Below are 21,412 nucleotides of genomic sequence, written 5' to 3' on the forward strand. Positions count from 1 at the left end.
CGGTGTGAAATGTGACTAGACTGCAGTAAACAGGCTCCTCTGATGTGATTATTCTGTCTAATAAAGGCGAGATGGGAGAGACCTCGCTGCGTTTTCACACTGACTTCTGCTTTGTCTTTTCAGAAGTGGCGTCTACAAGTCTGACTCGCGGAGTTACTGATTTGCAGGCTGCATGTTTAAGGTAGCCCGTGTAAGTGATTTCCACGGGCACGGCTCTAAAGGAGAACAAAATCGTCCACAAAAGGAGTAGCTTTTCGATTCAATAGCGTCGTTAGGACAACCGAGAAGTATTCCTCAGATAATAAGTTCTACTTCAAAGCGTCTCTCATTCAGCCGGGACTGCTTCAGTGCTTTTATGAAGTTCCCCCCTTTTCACTCCGAGGGGACTATCTCTTTGATTATTTTTCATCGTGTTTATTTTGCCCCCCATTCACAGGGCGCTTGTTTTAAATAAATAAAAGATCATTCTTTCACTCGCCAGTGAATAGTTTGCGGACAAAAGTGTGGGCAGTGCGACGGCGCTTGTTTCAAATTAAACCTGAATATGCCCCCGGGATTTTGGAGGTTCGGGGAACAGAATATGAGAGGTTCTGATCAAATGCAAATTGACTGCGCTAACGTGGCATGAAACTAAGGTCACTGCAACTGTATCTTAATAGAGTGTCTCGAATTGAAGAGGGCCGCTTTCGGTGGAGCCAGTGCGCTACAGGAAGGCAGGGGAACGGGGTGTTAAGGTGCCCTTGAACTTCGCACCATTTGTGATACGTATCTGCTTGCTGTGTTTCTTTCATTACAGTACATCAGAACTCTCCTGACATGAGCCTTTTGGAGAATTTCCAAACATCCCTGATAGAGGGGAGAGTCCGAAACACTGCAACCACTGACTATGCACTATGATTGCAGGCCATATGAGGGCTCGCGGGTAAAGGTGCTCTGGCTGCTTTGATGAGCTCCCATTTAGAGCCAGTTTAGCGGCTTTTCTACAAGACGTATTCAAACGTTGCCGTCTCAGTGGCCAATCGCCATAGACATCCCAACGCACCATGAAGATCGCCAAAGCGCCCGCCTTTCCGCTCTGAAGCAGATCGCTTTGAAGCGGTGCACGACCTGCGTTGGTCAATTTTGATTCTGTAGACTGGACAGGGGCCACTTTGAAAGTGTGCTTGCGCGTTTTAATGGAGGAAATAAGGAGGGGTTGGGGGATGGGGAAGTGTTCATATTCTCAATGCAAAATTCCCTTTTTTTCCAAAATCTTTTATGCTGTATATTCTCCATGACTGAGTCATGTATTTGTGACTGGCCGCCGTTTATAAGGGACTGCTGGTCAACTAGGCTCTCCCAATGGCGGGGATATAGTGTGGATGGGCTTATTTCATTGTTTACGAAGCAGTTTTACTCAACCAAAAATCAGTCTTTTATTTTCTGGGAATTTGCCCTGACCAGACTTGTTTTTTGTTTGTACAGTCCAGCGTGCCCTAAATGGCATGAATATTGATCTATTAATTGATATAAAGGGTAACATTATCAATGTTGTGGCTTTAATAGATGATTTTAAATAAAATATGCAAATTCACAAAATTGAAAGGCTGAGTGGAAGAAGAGAATCTACATTTCATCTGTTTTTAATTCAACTCCATAAATTTATACATGAGTTTCTTCACGAACATCAAAGATCTCCACAAACCTCTTCACTTTCCCCCCACCACCACAATCAACAGCACCATGCACCTCAACAGAAAGACAGAGTTACTACACAGGGCATGCGAGGGACACTTCACATTACACAGTCTATTCAAGTAAAACCTTTTTTCTTTTTATCTTTTTTACAGAACACGATAAAAAAATCACTACATTTCACCAAAATTAATCATATTATTCTTTGGTGTATCTGTAATTCCAGACCAACAGTAATACCAGCAAATAAATTACAATGTACAAAAAAACTCGTTGGGACGTCACCACAACATTCACAAACATCACCACTATTAGCCATTTGTTTGTTTTTCTTTTCTTTTTTTTCTTTTTTTTTACAAATCCGTCAGGGAGACAGGCCCGTCACTTGTACATTATTTAGGGTCTCAAAGGACATTATTCGTACTCTTAAATCAGAGTTACATTGGCTTTTGCATAAAATATAATTTTAAATAGTCCTTAAATATCACAAAAGAAATTCTCCCCGACCACATAAGTGTATAAACTTTAACAAATACTGAATTGTTTTTTTATTATTTTGTTTTATTTTATTATTTTTTTTAGAATAAACCTTTTTTCCCTTGACACTGACATGGTACGACTGATAGGCCTACTTGAAAATTAAACTGCCAAACATTGGGAATGTTACATAGCACTTGATAAAAAGAATAACTGTCCCTCAGACACTCCACGTCAGTACGTCACCATAAAGAAGACCTCTCGGGGGAACATAAGCTACATAAACCTGTCCACTCATCGATACAAGCACATTAATTAACTGCTTATTGTTTCACACGACCAGTGTCGGCGCACCTTCACAGACTGGATATGACTCAATCAACTAAGAGCGCGCTGTGAATTCAGGAGCAGGAGCTCGCCTGCAGCCCTGACCAGCGTTTTGAGAGATGGGTGCGAAGTGGTCCCATGTGCTGTTGCATGGCGGAATGACACTTTTCAAATAGGCCTCACTCTATTATTCATTCATTCATTCTCTGCCGTTTGTATCCAAAATGCCTGTCCAGTCCACTGCTTTGCAGTCGTTACGGTATGAATGGGAAACCTAATGGTGACACGAGCGCACATCTTAAGGACAAACGGGAAGGTGCTGAGGGCAGATGCTCTTCACCATCTGACATCCGCGGCGCTGTTGCGCGTCCTTTCTCCATCCTGGAATGCTTATGTGAGTGCATCGAGCACATTTAGTTAAGAAAAAAAACACAGTGGGGCTGGGAATGTAACATAAATATATTCCTGGTGTGCTCCGATCAGAGCATTGTCCTCGGATCTGAGTGTCTGTAAGAGTCCTCGTCATCGGATTCCGACGTTGGCACGTCACTGGAGGGGGTGTGGAGGTGGTTGGGGACGGCGCTCCCTTGGCACACGTACCACTCGTTGAGGTTGGTCACCTGAGGAGAAAGGTTCGTGGAACGGCTCCTGTGGGGCTCTGCTGCCGGAGAGAGGCTATCGGCGAGTCCGCCGGACGACTGATGGTACGCGGGTCCCGAATTGGCCGAGGGGGGCGGAGGAGACTTGCAGTGGACTTTCATGTGCTTGCGCAGAGAGCTGGGGTGCGTGTACGACTTGTCACAGCCCCTCACTTTGCAGTAGTAAGGCTTGTCACTCGTGTGGACATGAGAGTGCTTCTTCCTGTCACTGCTGTTGGCAAATTTTCTGTCACAGCCGTCAAACTCGCACTTGAAGGGCTTCTCGCCTGAAAAGGAAAACAAGAATGATAGTAATTGACCAGTTCCCCGCCGGCTATATGATTCTTCAAATACTCAGAGCATGGACGATGGCACTGCTATGTGACTTAATTGGCCTATATATTTATAACTTCAAAGCATCTTAAGAAAAGACGGCAATGAGGGGAGATGCTGCACCTGATTTGAAGACACAGGTGCAGCATTTACAGCTTGAAGTGGCCAAACTTGCTACAGTAAGGTGGCAAATTGTAAATGCACGAATGCACCTGATGACATTCACCCTCATCCAGAATGTCAAGTAACTTTCTTCATCTGCGCCTTGCTCATGTCTCTTAGCAAACTCGCAGACAAACCATAGATGCATTATTTAACAATGTCCCCAAAGAGTGTGCAAAACATCAGTGTGGTCAGCAATACTTAGCCAAACCTCAAGTGCAGCAAAAGTCAGTGAAGAGTCAATTAAAGGCCGGTCAAGCAAACATCAACACTAAAAGTAGAATAAGCTCTACAGTTATCCCACTGTAAACATGAAGGCACTGGTTAATCAGACTATTCTCTGCATTACAGCCCTGCCTGTGCACTGTAAACATGAAGGCACTGGTTACTCAGACTATTCTCTGCATTACAGCCCTGCCTGTGCACTGTAAACATGAAGGCACTGGTTAATCAGACTATTCTCTGCATTACAGCCCTGCCTGTGCATGGTAAACATGAAGGCACTGGTTAATCAGACTATTCTCTGCATTTCAGCCCTGCCTGTGCACTGTAAACATGAAGGCACTGGTTAATCAGACTATTCTCTGCATTTCAGCCCTGTCTGTGCACTGTAAACATGAAGGCACTGGTTAATCAGACTATTCTCTGCATTTCAGCCCTGCCTGTGCACTGTAAACATGAAGGCACTGGCTAATCAGACTATTCTCAGCATTTCAGCCCTGCCTGTGCACTGTAAACATGCAGCCTGTGCCACTGTAGCCTCTGTATGTCGCTGGATAATGGAGACAGCACGTGTTAGGACTACAGCGAGGCTGTTGGATAGAATAAATCCGTTTCAGACGTCAGCACGAGAATATGGACCACGATTTCAGCACTAGTGTACACTACACGGTTCGTGTAGAGACAGTAAGGCGGGTTATTTTGAATTAAAGCGAGTGAAAATGGCGGATTCAGTGGGCCTCACTATGGCGTGGCCGTATTTCCCTACACGTGCGCGCAGCCTTAGACTGTGGTTTGCTTCCTGTGTCGACGGTTTTTTCTGTTCAGTGTTTATGGTTGTTTCAAAAAAGTTGGGCAAAAGAGCTCAGGGGCTGAATTTCAACTACGTGATGCTCGCACGTAGGTGGTCGTGGGCTACCATGCAGGCAGTGTGGGCGACGTGCTTTTCGCCAACACTGTGCTACATTCGGCCTGCACCAGCACAGGCAGGGGGTCGAAAACACGGACGCTTTTGGTGTGTAGAGTTTGTTCGGTTTAAAACCTGAACACTGTAAAACAGTCCCTCCTGCTTTGCGGCTTTTAGGCACGCGCTACGAGTCAATATTGTAAATGTAAAACTCCTGAAATGTTTGACTTTTTAAAAAAGAAGTTAGACTTTTTAAAAGCTTATGTTTTGTTAATGCATGAAGATAGCTGCACATGGAAATCAGGAGCACGCGCTCTCTCGTTCAAGTTAGCGGAGTGTTTTTCTATATAAGAACCCAACTCGAGCAGAAAACACGATGAATGCGTTGAAAATGCGTCTGTCTGTATAGCAATAAGCATTTCCTACATTGTGTGCACGCATTCGGTTCAGTGTCGAGTGTAAAAGTAGTAAATGAAAAGAGAACAGACCGAAAAGTTCGTTACGATCGAAGTGTTTTCAAGCACGTCACTACATGCCATACGTATACGTGCGCGAGACTTCCGAACTCCACACCACAGAGCTGTGTTTCATCTCAAACCGCAAAAGCAACTTTCTTTTTTGTCCAAGCTCTTACACTGACCTGTGTGGGTCCTCTTGTGGATCTTGAGATTCTCCGAGCGCGCGAACACCTTCCCGCAGCCGGGGAAGGGGCAGGGGAACGGCTTCTCTCCCGTGTGAACTCGGATGTGATTGATCAGTTTGTACTTTGCCTTGAAGGCTTTCCCCTCGCGCGGACATTCCTCCCAGAAGCAGACGTGGTTGCTCTGCTCGGGTCCCCCGACGTGCTCCACGGTGACGTGGTTGACCAGCTCGTGCATGGTGCTGTAGGTCTTCGAGCAGGGCTTCTTTGCCGTCTGCTCCTGGTCAATCCACTTGCAGATGAGCTCCTGTTTGATGGGCTGCCTCATGTACCTCAAAAACGCCCCCGTGGCTCCATGAGGAGCTGAAGCGATGTTCACATTTAAGTTCATGGAGTTGTAAGTGTGCAGAGAAGACGGTCCATAGTGCTCGGGCCTGTGGCCGAAGTGTTCTGGCCTGCCGTAGATGTCCCCCGGCAGACCCAGGCGCATCTGGCCGTTGAGAGCATGGTGGTGGGCACCTGGGGCCGCCTGCTCGTGAAGTCCAGTGAAAAGTGGATGGGCACCACCTTCCGTGTGCCCATAAGCACCTGTTGGGGAAATGAACATGCCATGGTGATGAGGGGAGGAGGCGGAACTATGCTGGTCGCCAAGTGCATGCATAGCAGAGGCTGAGAGCTCTCTCCTGAGGATGAAGTCCCTGCTGCTTGCGTAGCCTGAGTGGGGGTGAGCCACGGGGAAACCAACTGTGGTCTGAGAAGAAGTGAAAGATGCCGCGGTCTGGGCTTCGGGGTGGCTTTGAATGGGCTGAGATGGACTAAGTTTGAGAGCATTTGTCTGTGCCATGTGCTCGGGTCCAAATGGAGTGAGAGCCACTCCGGGGTCGTTGCCCATCTCCCCAGGGTGGAGGTGGGCATGGTGGGAGTGAGGGTGATGCCCCCCTATCCCCGGGAAGCCTGTCATATTCTGATGAGGAAGGGGCTGAGTCGCTGCCAAATCCGCTAATCTTATCGCCGAATTCCTCTTGCTCAAAGGGGGCTCCATAACTACACTGTCATGTCCGCACTCTCTCCTATTGTTTTTTCCCCCCACTACACGCTCTCGAAAACATTCAAATATATGTATATAGCCGTCTATATAACTTCTTTTGTCCTGCCTCTAACTCTGCTTGCTCCTTTTCCCACTCTGTCCTCAAGCGATTGGCAGAACATACAACAGTTGGAGGACACAGTGGGGAATACAGTTTAGAAATGGCACTGCGGGTATTGGACAGATTTCGGTGACTGGCAGTTAAGAGAACGAAGCGATTGGCTGTCTTTCAGCGCAGAGGCTCAGCGGGGTTCCGCCCCCTCACTCTCCACAGCGCTCCTCACTCCAAAAAGTTCTGCTCACACAAAGTTACACGCAAATCTGTTTGTACGGCTCTGTTTACCAGCGCAAGCACACGTGGACAGCCGCTATTTTACATACAAACACAGAAAGACTGCGTTTATGTGTTTCTGTGTCTCATTTGCTCCGGTTTGTGCTCCGCGTTTGAAGCTGAATTCCGCACCAAGCGCTCATTTTCACTTCAGCAGCCAATCTGCTGATAAACGAGGGGGGAAAAAGCATCAAAGAAAACACGTTTTAAAAAATATTGAATGGTCACGAACTGAGTTTTCTGGATATGAACGTGGATTTTTTATTAATTTAAAAAGTAAAGAATGGCCCGTCCATTGTTTACGGCGTGATGCGCTGAGACAGTGCCTGTTTTATATTCTCTGATATTTCACCGCTTAAAAGTGTTCACACTTAAACTGTAGCCTTAAAAAAACTGCATTAAATATCAATATAAAAATACATTTAAGAAAAAAAAACAAAGCAAAAGGGAAAAACAACACTACAAAATAATGCCAATTGTTTAGTTTTTACTGGTAGTGCTTTATCTGTATTTTATCAATTTTATGTTTTATTTATATTGTAATATATTTTGTATTTTTGTTGTTTTTTTATATCGTTTTTTTCTTTTTGTGGAAAGTTGTTTACACAAGCAAACGTGCTGAAATCAAAAGGTGCGAGATGAAAATAACAATGTCATACCATTAGGATTAACCTATGACCAAATTGTATTTAATCTGAATTTACAAGTAAATGTCATTTTAAAGTAATAAATTGATTAAATGATAAAAAAACTAAAACATATAAACCACCGAGGGGCAAAGGACCGTGATTCTCGATGGTTTAAAAATAAGTTAAACTCTAGTCTACAGCCTTGCACGGATCAGTTAAGACTGAAGAAATTGTCGGAAATTTCCTTAAAATTAGGCACCTCTACCCCCCTCCCACCTCTCTCTCTCTCTCTCTCTCTCTCTCTCTCTCTCTCTCTGATGAACTTTATGATACAGGTCCACTCCCTTTTAAGGTTCATGTTGAACGCAGCAGGACGTTTGTCTGTCATCGATTTAATATGTCTTAATTCAAAATCATGCAGTTGATTCATATTAGTAGGCAGCAAAGAACTGAACTGTGGCCACAGCTTCGCTTTAGCACAGACGGGGTTAAACTGCTTAACAGACTGTGCAGTACAATACGTCTCTCACCAATACATTCAATAATATCATCTGTGATCAATCATTGTCCTGCATGGAGATCATGAACATGAGTGCATTGCACGCTTCTCCATGTGTGAACACCACAATGTAACGGTTATAAATCACTTTCAGACCAGACAGCTGTATACAAAATAATGTATTAAATAATGATTACAGAATTGATAGGTTGGTCAGATGTAAATAAATTAAAACTGAAAAAAAAAAATTAATAGAACAGTTTTTCATTTGTCATTAATTAATTATTAATACGGTTATAAGCAGTTATTCAGGTGAGGACGTGTTTGGTCGTTTTTTGTGTGAGTTAATTTTCATTAGCTACGTATTCAATCAAATTCAATCACACCTGTTAGTGGAGTCGGGGTCGGATATACTGATTGAGACCGTAGTGGGAGCATCCCTCCACTCATCATTACTGAGGTTTACCGGGGAAAAACCTTCATTATGTTGTCGTCCATTAGAAATAGTTAATAAGTCAATGCACAACATTTAACCCCGGACTGGCCACCCAAATCAGCCGGCTGCTGCAATACACTCTTCAGATGTAAATTTCAGTGCGACAAAAGTGCACGTATAAATATCGAAATCACAGCTGATCTGCTGTCTGAAGGAAGGCCTGAACATAAATCATGACTGTGCTCAGTGCTCGCTCACCTACCTCGTCCTATTCCAGATCATGTGCATAAGCACCGTTTGAGCCCTATTAAAACTCTGAGACAGAGAGCTTTTGTTTTAATGGGGGTGTTCTTTACATAGTATGTTCAAGGGGCAACATATGTGGTCTTGACAGGTCGAAGGTCAAACACTGTTCAAAACCCCAAGGTCACTGAAAGTAACCAACAGTGCCCCAACACATTGATAACGTCAGATATCGTGTCGTGCCTTAAAGGCGCCCAATCAATACTAATAATAATAACAACAATAAAACATATTTATTGTCATTTCTTTTGTAAGAAGTATGAACAGCACAGTAAACAGCTGAGCAGCAAATGTCCAAGTTTACACGTTATGATCATTTAACTTTTATCACCTTTTTACTGAGGTTGGACAAAATTTGTATTTTTTTTTATTATATATTTTTTTCTTATTCTTCTCCCTCGCTGTGGGAAGGGAGGAACAGAACCTACAGCTTTGTGCTCCAGGCCGAATACGTTGGCCCTCTTTCTTATTTCTTTTTCTTCTCATCCCTGCCCATGACAAGGGGAAAGGGGCTTTTTTGTGGTTTTCTGGAGAAATAAAGAACTTCTTAGAGAGGTCGGCAGACGTGACTTTGAACTTGGATCAGATCCTGTGTTTCCTGCGGAGAGGGTAGAAATAGTCTGGGAAGAATGGTACATAACGTTTGAGCTGCACGGGCTTTGAGCGGAGGCGCTCAGAAATCCCCGAGTTTGCGACTTCTTCCGCTCTGTTATTGACCGCTGCAAGCGTTTGGAGGCGAGAGACAAGAGAAAGTTTGTAGTGTGCTGGAGCAGGACCTGGCGGAACATGACTTCAGTGAGAGTGTAAGTAAGTTCCCTTCAGCTGAACCCTAGGGTTGGTGGGTTATTTTCCCTTCGTGTGTGAGTGTCTGGGTTTAGCCCTGAATGTGTTGTAACTTTATATTTTGGTCGGGAATCTTCCCTACAGGCCGAGTAAGGCTAGTGTGGCTTCAGCTGCAACGACTTGCTTTTGTAATTACAATGAGTACAAATTGATAGGGCTGAAAAAAGGAATATGGTTTACTTTCAAGAAAGAAAAATAAAAAACAAAACAAAAAAAATTGCACAAAATATTTGACAAAAGGTTGCACATGAATAAAATAATTACATTAGCACAGTTGCTGCTTTTACGTTCCCAATTTGGACAAGATTTGTGCTCATGTAACGTATTTGAATCGTGTATCCATTTATTCTCATTCATTTCCAATTATTCTCATTTATTCACATATTATATCATGTGCCATGAATTTATGACGTCACCTGTTTATCCATTTTTTTCTAAAAATGTAATAATGCAAATGATGCTAATCTAATCATAAGTGTGTGCGCGTGCATGCTGTGGTGGAATATGTATGAACATGATGACTAGAAGCCTATGCTTAGTATGCCGTATTAGCTACAAAATCGCCTGTTTAACGCGTTTTATGCCCAGTTTACCTTCTGATTTCTATTATGTTAGCGCGTCTAATTTATGCGTGTAGCATGTTTGTACGATTTGTATTTAAATCATTTGTTTAGAACTTGTAGATCAGCGTTATTATATGCCTAAAACAAGACGTTGTCCGCACAACATTTGACTGTCAAAATGAATAGTAGCTATCCAGGGAGCACTGGAAGTGTATATAGGCTGTTGTTATAAACGCTGGTGAAAAATTCATGACCACTCGTTCTGCCTTCCTCTCTGTTCTTTGCATATTGTTCTCTTTCCCCTCTTAACTATGAGTAGTGACAGAACTCAGTTCCTCTATAACGTGTCAGTGCAGTTTGAAAAGGATCCCTTGTATAATTTCCATGGGCTGCCGCTATGACAGGCCTGCACCAAACAGTGTGCTACTTGGATAATTTGTGGCTGTTATATTTGGATACTTACTTACAAAATGAGTCACGGCCCACCTTGCATGATGGGGCTTACGCGTTTCTACTTTACCCATGCCAGCGTTGTCTGAATGGTGGATTACAGTTTTTCGGCACGTTAATTAGATTCGCCTATAACCGAAATTTCCTCGCTAAATAATGAAATAAATAAATAAGCAGGCGAGCGGTTTAACAGTTCACTCCCGGAGCTAACAATTCCACTGCACGGCAAAGCAGTCTATCTCGCATGCTCTGCAATCGCTCATACGCCGTTTCTGAGTGGTTATAAGCGCTGTTCTGATAGTGTAATAAACGATAGTAAGCCCGCGTTGCTTTGCCATACGCCCCCAGAAAAGACTCACCGAAAAAAAGTAGGCGGTAATTGTCGGTGGAAAATGGCGATCACCTATTAGTCGCCGAAGCGTCGCCTCTCATTGGCGGGTCCGGCGGGATTGACGCGGCGCGGCAGCCAATGAGAGCGCGGCAAACGGAGCGCCGGGCTCCAGTTAAAGGGGGCGTAAGAGGAGGTAGGGCCAGTCCACTGAGAAAGAGAGACCCTCCGAGATAAACACAGCCAGGCGAAAGAAATAAACACTCCAATCCGAGATGCTTCAAGAAGTCGTCCTTCGTTTAAAGAAGACACAGTAAGAACAAAATAAGCCGTGCTTTTTTCTTTATTTTTTTCCTTTTTTCGTTTGATTTGAGAAGCAGATTTAGTGTACACCAGCACATCGACTCATTTTGAACGGAAAGACGCAAAGGAATCTGTTCCCTTCCTTTCCTTGGGATTTTGAGTTACAAGTTATCCACAAGAAAAAACAAAACAATCCAGACGAGCTGAATAAGAAAGCTTGTGTTTTTCTTCTTCTTCTCCTGTGAGCGGATCAGCGCCTAGAAGTTCACCTCATGTCGTGTTTTCAAAATTGGAAGTTAATACTTCCGTAGCTGACTGCATTTTTTGTTGTTGTTTATTTGTTTGTTTATTTCGCGGACTGGTTTTAAAGCTCAATTCGCATCGATCGAGAAAGCGATGCTACTGGACGCTGGTCACCAGTTCCCCGGCTTGGGAGTTGGAACGTTTGCGAGGCACCACGCGGCCAGCGACATGCAGGACAGGGACTTGAGCTTAGCGCAGAACAGCTTCGTAGACTCGGCGGCGCACATGGGCGCCTTCAAACTCAATCACGAGCTATCCCCGGGACAGAGCTCGGCGTTCACATCCCAGGCGCCCGCCTACCCCGCCGCGGCGCTGGGCGCGCACGCCGCCCATGTCACGTCGTACGCCAGCTCGCCTTTCAACTCCACGCGGGACTTTCTGTTCCGCAGCCGCGGCTTCGGCGACTCGTCGCCGGCCGGCGGCCAGCACGCGCTCTTCGGCCCCGCCGCCAGCTCGCTCCACCACTCCCACGCGGACGGCCAGGGCCACCTCCTGTTCCCGGGCATCCACGAGCAGCACGGCTCGCACGGCTCCCCTAACGTGCTCAACGGGCAGATGCGCCTGGGTCTGGCGGGCGAGGTGTTCGGCCGCTCCGACCAGTACCACCAGGTGTCCAGCCCCAGGACCGATCCCTACTCGGCCGCGCAGCTGCACAACCAGTACGGCTCCATGAACATGAACATGGGCATGAACATGGCAGCGCACCACCACCACCACCACCCCGGCGCCTTCTTCCGCTACATGAGGCAGCAGTGCATCAAGCAAGAACTCATCTGCAAGTGGATCGACCCGGAGCAGCTGAGCAGCCCCAAGAAGAGTTGCAATAAAACTTTCAGCACCATGCACGAGCTCGTCACGCACGTCTCCGTGGAGCACGTCGGCGGACCGGAGCAAAGCAACCACGTCTGCTTCTGGGAGGACTGTCCGCGGGAGAGCAAGCCCTTCAAAGCCAAATACAAATTGGTCAACCACATTCGCGTGCACACGGGGGAGAAGCCATTCCCCTGTCCTTTCCCGGGCTGCGGCAAAGTCTTCGCGCGATCAGAGAATCTGAAGATCCACAAGAGGACGCATACAGGTAAAAACCAAACACATGCATGCGGTTCATTCATTTCTGCATTTGAGCCCGTGTTTGTAACGCTGCTGTATACACGGCTAATAATGTCTAATATAAACAGTGATTTAGTTCCTCAACATCGCTGCGTTCGGCGCTACTTACTAAATTAGTTGGTGTATTTTTAGATGCGTAGATTTGGGCTCAGAGTAGGTTTAGATCAGGGGAAAAAAGGAAAAACACTGAGGAAGCTGCTCCCGCAGTAAAGCGGTCAGCGTGCTGTGCCTCTGAGCAAACGCGATGCCTTTGTTTTTGTTTTTATTTTTCAACACCGTGCTAAATTATGTAACAGGCTGTGGAGGGTTTGTGGTCCGTAAACTTTAAACGGGTCAAAGGCGATGTGAGGGCCCTGTCCTGTGAGCGCATGGCGGGCGCACAGGAGCCCTAAAGCTCCCCAAACAGATTTACTGTCTGCGTAGACCAATGCTCGCCCCGTCCCCTCGCTACGTCAAGGTTTGCAAATGAGTCAGTTAGCTAACCTGGCTGTATCCATGTCTTTTAAAAGATGATTGATGTACAGGCACTAAAATGATTGATGCAGCCCGCGTGCAGGATTTTTGTCTTTTTTTTAACTTTTCGGCTGCGAAGGCCTATTGTTTTGCTGAGTAGCCTGTGTGTTACCAGCTAATGTGCTAGACAGGCCATCAGGAAGATTCTAGCCGTTTTCCTGCTGGAATACACAATTGCGATTGCTGGTGGAGCTCAACTTTTGTGAAGTTGTTAATTTATTTTTTTGTTTCTGAGAAAACTGACACATTTTAAAACAGCAGCTAATGTGAGATGCGGAAATGTGCAGGACTTAAATGTAGCCCGGGTCATTAGTTTATCTAGCCTGATTAAACCTAGAAGTACTGTAAACAAAAATCTGAGACGCTGAGAAGCAGAAATATATTTGTTTTTTATTGTTATGAGTTTGTAACCTGGTTGGAAGAGGAGAATAATGTAAATAAACCCACTCGTTCTGAGGCCTGTAGTGTAGATCTTGAACGTGGTTTATTTCTTCAAAGCTTTTAAATATGTCTACATTCGTGCGTTTCAAAATAATGAAGAACACAGCATCGCATTTTGACCCATTATGGCCTTTCATTTAGTTGGCAGGCTAAAGAAATGGGTTCTTGTAGCATATTGCTTGGCACTGAATTCACTTATCATGCACAGTGTTGATGAAGCTGGGCATTTCATACATAGCAGCTGTTGAATCTTTCTCATGATTTTCGTCCTTCATTGTTTTTTCTTTCCATCTCCAGGGGAGAAGCCGTTTCAGTGTGAGTTTGAAGGCTGCGACAGACGCTTCGCGAACAGCAGTGACCGAAAGAAGCACATGCACGTTCACACTTCAGACAAACCGTATCTGTGCAAAATGTGTGACAAGTCTTACACGCACCCCAGCTCTCTCCGAAAGCACATGAAGGTAACCACTTAGACCTGCTTGTTCTCAGTTTTTAAAACTGCAGGAGCACTGTAGTGTTTACAGGCTGATTGATGCCATTCAGACCTCACTCTGGTCTCTGAACGATTGAAAACGGTCTCTCTTTCTCGTTTTTCTTCAGGTTCATGAATCGTCGCCGCCAGCATCGGACTCGTCGCCGGCAGCCAGCTCTGGCTATGAGTCCTCCACGCCCCCCGGCCTGGTGTCCCCCTCCACCGAGACCCAAAGCAACACCAATCTGTCGCCTTCGTCAGCGGTGCACACCTCAAACGGACACAGCGGCCTGTCGTCCAACTTCAGTGAGTGGTATGTGTAGGACTGTGCCAAACCACAGAGACGCATCATCACACGACTCCACACAGAGCGGAGTCCACTAAAGACTTGTAGAAGCGAATCCACGCTCGGACGAACTGCTATCTGAAAGAAAGGCTATTCCACCTTGAGCGAGTGATCCTCAGCAGCAGAAGAGACGTGCACAAAGACGCACTGTTTATTTTGTAAATACTATACGCCCTCTTTCCCAATGGTTGTAATAGATTTTGTCAGTTTTTTGGTGTATAGGTGTTGCTTCAATGGTAGCTATTTCTCTAACCGGACTTTTTAGTGCACATATTACGATTTTAAAAAGAAGAAGTTGTCCTATGGTAATAAATATTGTGATCCCCATTAAGGCAAACTGATTGTACCTAAACATCTATTAACTGGAAAGAGTGCCAAAGTCAACACTTAACGAAGACAAGACACAATTTGCTTGTGAATGTATACTTTAGTTTGCTGGGCTTTTTAACTTGTGATGGTTTTTGTTTTCTTTTTTTTTTCCTTTTTTTTCGTGCTTTGCAAGTTCGAATTGTGAAATATATTTGGAAGATTGTGAGGAAAATAAACGTCGTGCCGTTCAATTTTCTGTAACCACGCCCTTCCTTTTGTAAATATCGACTGCCATATTTATCCATTTGTAATTAAATTATGGTATTTACTTGCTACAGATGAAACAATATTTATAAAGAATGTTTCTTTACTATAAATATGTACAATGAAGAGCTGGACAGGGGCAGGTGTTTTGTTATGTGTTTTTGTTCAAAGTTTAAGAGGTGTTTTCTCCATTATTGTGATAAAAAAAAATTACTGCATACAAATATAATAAAATGTGGTGCAAGTGTTAAAGTGTGTATAATTTCCTGGGCTCTTTTCTCTCTCCTACACGTTTGGTGTACACACGTCCGGCACTGTTTCTCGCGGTCTCCTATAACTAAAAACTCATCTAAACTTTTAATTCTGATGGTTTCAGTAGCGTTGCTTCGTCTGCCACAGTGCAGTCATACCACGCTCGTAAGATTTATTTTGTTTATTCAAAAACTAAACTAAAAAATATACTTAAAACGCCTGTGACGTTTGTATTTATTTGAGTAGCAACTGAAGGAAACGCTTCAAGCTAGCTTTGACTGTATTAGTAGTGTACTTAATGCACTGAGTCTCATCGCACAGTAGACCACTGGATAGGTCTTTCTTTCTTTCTTTCTTTCTTTCTTTCTTTCTTTCTTTCTTTCTTTCTTTCTCTCTCTCTCTCTCTCTCTCTCTCTAATTCTGGATAATTTCTTGGTTTTAGGGGACGTGTTCCTATGTGTGTTGGGGTGGGGGGTGGTATGGTCACCACTTCCCTCGAGCTATTGAGCTAAGTGCGTTTTAGCTTAAGCATCCATGAACTTGAACTTGACTTCACTTTTCCAGCGCACGTCAGCATAGGCTATGCTTGCTTAACGGTAAACGGTTGTTCAATGGAGTATGTAGTGCTCGCTCAGCTCGGTATGGATGTTTTTGGGGTGAGACAGACCAACATTGTCGTTGACAGTGGCTGGTATAGGCCAGTTGGCAATGCCTTATCAGTAGGCATCCTACAGCACCTCAAACTCAGCAGCTGAGCAGTTCTGCGCCTGAGATGAAAACCAACATCCCTCAACACGTTCCGAAAACCTGCAGTACATGCGCTTGACAGAAATATCGGGTACATATCTATGACGGGCGATGTCTATAAGCGGTAGATTTAACCAGCGTCAACCTCCGCTATATGGAGGATGAAATGAATATTAATGTGCAAAGCCTGCGGGAAAAGACTGGCCGTTTGGCGGTCTTCCAATCGTCTACAGCGACAAAAAACCCCACCACAACTGCCACCCGGTGGCTTTGGGACAAACCATAGTCAAAAGTCTTAAAGAGTCTTTTTGCACTAAAAGAAGTGACGCATTGTGTTTCCCTTAATTCAACTGGCTACTTCATTTCTACATTCAACATAATTACTGGCAAAAGTAGGTGAAAGACAATATTGTGCATAGATTGCGCTAAAGTACTGGAAATTCAACCCATTGCTTTTTTTCCCTCTGTGGGAGGTATAGAGATACAGCATAAATATATGGCATGACTGCTGCATTGCAGGTGCCAGCTCCATCCTACTGCCTTGTAGCTACATTTGCAATCGCGTCCTGTTTTAACATGTCCAAAACATTTGTGGAGGTCTCCACAGCCGCACACGGCTGCCCTAAGTTGCGTTCGCACAGTACACCACAATCATTATTACATTAATTAGTGTAGTGCAGTTGCAGTATATTATAGTGCGTGGTTTGGGCCGCAGCACAGGTTCATACGGGTTATACGGTACAGTTTGACTACAGGCCTAAAACTGATCCTGTACTAATTTCCTTGGCTGGCCTGTTGCGGTGGTGACCTGTTTTGGGAGTGAAGTCCTGTGACCTGTAGCGAGGGTGAAAGGTCGGAGTGTCACGCAGCGCGCAGAGAGCCTTTCCTCCTCAGCTCATGCTGCTCTGATATTGATCCGCGCGGATCATGATGGAGATGCAGCTCTTCACGCGCCACAACTCTGCGTTATGCACGTATCATGCTATCTATGGCAGTCTGGTCTGGCTTGAGCGCTTGTTTGTTGTGCTTGAGAGACAGAATATGGAGCACAGCCTGGCGGTTACACTAGCAGCAGTAGAGAATTTCGAGCCTAATATTTGTTTAATGTAACTGTAAGACCACACTCATCAGGAAATGACGCAGCTGGTGTCAATCTGAAACTATATATATATATATATAGTCTCAGATTTAATACACACACACACACACACACACACACACACACACACATATATATATATATATATATATATATATATATATATATATATATATATATATATATATATATATAGTGTGCATGTGTGTGTGTGTGTATTGCTATATTGTTCATGGGGTTAAATGGATGCGATACTGCAGCTGCAGTGAACGTTTAGTTAAATTTTGTGCACATCACAATTATTATTGTGGAATGGCACTTTCTACACTGCTTGCACACCACTCGGTCTGATATTTTACGCAGTGCTCGTACACACACACACACACACACACACACACACACACACACACACACACACACACACAGTGTACATGGTGTATAAGTATATACGACATTGCATTTCCTTTAACTGTTAAGTAATACCAAGGTCCTTACAGTTTTATGTCTTTGTGTCAGTGTTAACTGGGATCATTCGGAGATTTGGAGCATCTGCGCTATGTGTCCGCATTCAATCATTAGAGTAATGGCTGCCTTCATTTTCCACCCATTACATCCACACCTGCAAGAATACGAGCATACGACCATGCACACACCCACCCTCCCTCCTTCTCTCTCTCTCTCTCTCTCTCTCTCTCTCTCTCTCTCTCTCTCTAGCTCTCTCTCTCTCTCTCTATCTCTCTCTCTATCTATATATATATATATATATATATATATATATATATATATACACACACACACACACACACACACACACACACACACACACACACACACACACACACATTTATACATATATACACACATGTATACAGCATATATACTTCATGTACTATATATATATATGTGTGTGTGTGTATAATGTGTCTGTTTTTAAATTTAGAGAGATTTCCGGATCCAATTGTGCTGCCTTTCTCATGTTCTTATATGTTTTTTTTTTTCGTTTCTGTGATTATTGGTTGTTGTTACCTGGCTGACCGTGAACTGAACAAACTGCATTTGAAATTATGTGAATCGTTCATTTATAGAAATTGATTGTCAGACTGCAGCTCAGCGAGTTCTGCCATTGCATCAGGTGCACTGTAGCTGACTGAGGACCGCACACGTAAGGCCCGCGTTCAGCACTACATCATGAACAAACATCACTGCACACCGCTGCTGCAGAAAACGTGGCAACCTAATCAGACCAATAAATCTGACAGCGGTGAAACGAGGTAGCGATGCTCATGTCTATGTTAAGTGATTATTTCATTATTTTAATAAATAGAGTTAACGAGGAAGAGGGTGTTTCACTGTACACTCAGCACCCAGAGGTCTTTTTATTTTCACTGCTGTTTCATAAAACTGCATACATGTCATAAAGGAAGAGTTATCGTAGGCTAACTTTTAAACCGGAAACTGAAATCTCTGCGGTGCGTTTAGATCAGCATGTGACGTGGTCGTGAGCCATGACCTCCAATAACCCCGCTCCCCTGTTCAGGCGCTTCAGCAGCGAGAACACATACACCGCACCTGAGATCAGCACCTGCGAGGCTGCACGCTAACTGCTCAAAGCAATATGAGTGTAGTTTAACGAAATCTGTCAAGAAACGATCGAAGGGGGGCTCGTCTTCCAATAATGACAGATCAGAAAATACTGCAGAAAGTCTGCGGAGTCTTGCACTGGACAGCCGCAGTTCACTGATGTCTAATGTCTAAAAGAAAAAGAATATTTGTATTTCTAAATTTTAGACTTTGTTCAACAGAAATTTATATTAGAGATGTAAATTTTTTTCACCGTACTTTTCCTCATTTGACTATTTAAGCAGCTAAGCACGTGTGACTGAATGACGGTGCTTCATTCTGAAATAAATGTTGATGACTGATAGATTCACACCTGCACACTCATAGACGCGTTTGATGAATATTATAAATAATAATATACATTATAAATAATAATAACAATAATAATACTTGTTTGTTTTTAGATATATAGCCACTGAAATACATCTGCGCTGTGATTTCCCTTCAGTTTTACAATATTTTTAATACAGCTTTCCGAAGAATCACATAGGAAACAGTACACGCAGGAAACTTTAAAGCTCAGTTTTTCTTCACAGTGATATCAAAGAGAAAAAAGTAAAACAGTTAGTCTGCATTCTTTGTTTTGTACAGTTCATATAAACAAGATCTAAACTTAGATCTCTGGACTGAACGTGGCTGTTTATTTAGCGAGAGCGACTAATGGCCGTGAGCTGCGGGTTGCCAGCTATTCAGCCTGAATGAGAATTATGATACATATGAGTTTAAAACCATCCAGCCTTCATGTCTGCATTATTCACGCTGTTTACTGCAGTGCGGACGAAGTGGCTTTCACCCTGTTTGTACTGACCGCTGTTTATACTGTTGGTTAATTCATATGAACCCACAGTGGACCCACACTAATGTAGGTGCATCTGAGAGGCCTCGATTTAAACACGAATAAAAGCAAAAAACAAAAGAAACGCCTTTGATATGGATGGCGAACGAATAGAGTCTGTATCTGATAGTCTGTATTCAGGTCCAGCAGAAAGTCGTTTCTTTTTGAAAAGACGTCTTCCAGCTATTGTCGCTCTTCCATGTATTGTCATACGTGCATTAGACTCTGTTTAGCTGTTTCGTTAGGAGCCTCAGTCTTTCTTCTTTGGTGCCTTTATAAATACTATCAAAGCAGCTTCCATTGAAGAGTGAATGTGTTAGATACGTCACATCTTCTTCTTTAATTATTGTGATTCAAATTGCAATTTTTTCTCGTCAGGTGGGCTAATTCTGTCTTAATGTAATTATTATTTATTTTCTCATTGGTGGTCTAAGCCTACAGGCTCCATACCTTTATTAAGCTCTGTGATTATTACATTTCTGTCTGGGTCAGGTGAAAACAAACTTTGAAGCACTTCTATTCTGCTTTTCATTAATTGTGGTGATGGAGGGGCGCGTGGGATACAAACATATAACATTAAACTTTCTGAAAGGTTTGTTTATTGATGTTAATGTCTCTACATTTGTGGGTAAAGTTTAAAAGGGAGATTACAGGAGCGACGCTATTAATTATTAGATAGGTAAATAAATAGCCTTGCCTCTGCATTTCTTTTGTCAGAAGACCGGACATTTTCATTAGTAAATATGTTGCATTTAATGAACGGCATAAATACAAACGTTAAGGCCTGACATTTTTCTCAACAGCCTCCTCTAAACGAGATAAATGCCTACAGGTCTGTACCTGAAATGTTTCACATATTATTGACTAACAATTCACTTACATGGTAACACTTCCATGGTGACGCCGGTTTCGTGTAGTGTTCGTTTAAACTACCTATAATGACGGAAAGTCTGATTTCTGTTCTCGCACTGACCGCAATAAAACAGCGTTTAAAGCACGTTGTTTGCTGCGGCCGCTGCAGCCTGCTCTCCGCTTCTGTCAGAGAAGAGACCTGGCGGTCAATCACGGCCTGGTGACGTGTCTGAAGCGGTGACTGTGATTGGGTGAGCGGCGTTAGCCTGCTGCTAAGGTGAAAGGTGCACTGTGGAGAAAAGGGCGCGAATATCTGGACCAGTTCCTCAGTTCAGCCTCGTGAGCCAGAGAGCAGTTAGCTCCCGGATTCCAGAGCAGCAATGTCGCTCGGCCGTTTTCAGTCACGTATTTCGGTTTCTAACTATTTATAAGAGGCTAAAGGCTACGATAAACAATGCCCTGTGAAAGAAAACCACGCTTCTCAGTCGTCCATGCGAAACACTGTGTAGGCTAACATGTCTGACAGGTATGCTAATGTTGTCGTGTCCCAGCTCGTACTGTAGCTTATGTCGAAAGTGCGACAGGACTGCGTTATCAGTTTTGTTTTTGTGGACACCATCTTTAAGCGGACACCCTGAAAGTCAGAGTCTCTCTCTCTCTCTCTCTCTCTCTCTCTCTCTCTCTCTCTCTCTCTCTCTCTCTCTCTCTCTCTCTCCTGAGGTCCCCCTCGCTCTCATAGCCAGTGTTGTGTTTATGTGGAAGTCTATGTACAGTTGAGTTTCCTGTGTTACAAAGCTATGACTTTCATGTTGTGTGGCGTGGGCGCAGACGCCGCCTTTCTCCCACAGCTGAATGTGCTTTCTGTGAGCGAGCGGGAATAGCTGTCACTTCTGGCCCAGAGAAACAAACAAAAAAGGCCAGCTCCTGAAGGAAATGGGCACTGGCACCGCCCATTCGGCACAAACATGACCAGGCCGTACAAATAGACTCTAAACCAGAACACTCTCTCTCTTTCACGTAGACTGAACTTGCATGAGTGCTTTTCACTAGTGGAAGTCATTTAAAGTGGTTACACCTGGGTGACCCTTGCAAGGTGAATC

At 44.0% G+C, this 21,412-nt stretch overlaps 3 protein-coding genes across 3 annotated transcripts in view; 2 read left to right on the forward strand and 1 right to left on the reverse strand.

Moving 5' to 3' along the window:
* Positions 1–1,606: 1,606 nt before the first annotated feature.
* zic5 (zic family member 5 (odd-paired homolog, Drosophila)) lies at positions 1,607–6,578 on the reverse strand. The gene is made up of 2 exons (XM_017695177.2): positions 5,378–6,578; positions 1,607–3,403 (listed from the first exon to the last, which is right to left on the reverse strand). The coding sequence occupies exons 1-2, from the start codon at positions 6,417–6,419 to the stop codon at positions 2,958–2,960; spliced, it is 1,488 nt and encodes a 495-aa protein (XP_017550666.1). The 5' UTR covers positions 6,420–6,578; the 3' UTR covers positions 1,607–2,957.
* A 2,551-nt stretch (positions 6,579–9,129) lies between these two features.
* Positions 9,130–21,412, forward strand: part of LOC119263636 — a 110,084-nt gene continuing 97,801 nt past the window's right edge. Inside the window, exon 1 of the mRNA XM_037539618.1 lies at positions 9,130–9,465. Within this exon, the coding sequence (XP_037395515.1) occupies positions 9,449–9,465 (17 nt within the window). The 5' untranslated portion in view covers positions 9,130–9,448. The remainder of the gene's footprint in view (positions 9,466–21,412) is intronic.
* On the forward strand, positions 11,029–15,164 carry zic2a (zic family member 2 (odd-paired homolog, Drosophila), a). The gene is made up of 3 exons (XM_017695175.2): positions 11,029–12,530; positions 13,814–13,977; positions 14,117–15,164. Exons 1-3 carry the CDS (start codon positions 11,546–11,548, stop codon positions 14,309–14,311), a joined length of 1,344 nt encoding a protein of 447 aa, XP_017550664.1. The 5' UTR covers positions 11,029–11,545; the 3' UTR covers positions 14,312–15,164.

This window comes from Pygocentrus nattereri, chromosome 6 (assembly GCF_015220715.1).
Source record: "Pygocentrus nattereri isolate fPygNat1 chromosome 6, fPygNat1.pri, whole genome shotgun sequence".
In the NCBI taxonomy this organism is placed as follows: domain Eukaryota; kingdom Metazoa; phylum Chordata; class Actinopteri; order Characiformes; family Serrasalmidae; genus Pygocentrus; species Pygocentrus nattereri.

What these genes read in the sequence shown, in the direction of transcription:
- zic5 (XM_017695177.2), bottom strand. Translation starts at nt 6,419, where the DNA reads ATGGAGCCCCCTTTGAGCAAGAGGAATTCGGCGATAAGATTAGCGGAT. An exon ending in CCACAAGAGGACCCACACAG is followed by an intron (nt 3,404 to 5,377) that starts GTCAGTGTAAGA and finishes TTTCCTTTTCAG; the next exon opens with GCGAGAAGCCCTTCAAGTGC.
- zic2a (XM_017695175.2), top strand. Translation starts at nt 11,546, where the DNA reads ATGCTACTGGACGCTGGTCACCAGTTCCCCGGCTTGGGAGTTGGAACG. An exon ending in CCACAAGAGGACGCATACAG is followed by an intron (nt 12,531 to 13,813) that starts GTAAAAACCAAA and finishes TTCCATCTCCAG; the next exon opens with GGGAGAAGCCGTTTCAGTGT. An exon ending in CTCTCCGAAAGCACATGAAG is followed by an intron (nt 13,978 to 14,116) that starts GTAACCACTTAG and finishes GTTTTTCTTCAG; the next exon opens with GTTCATGAATCGTCGCCGCC.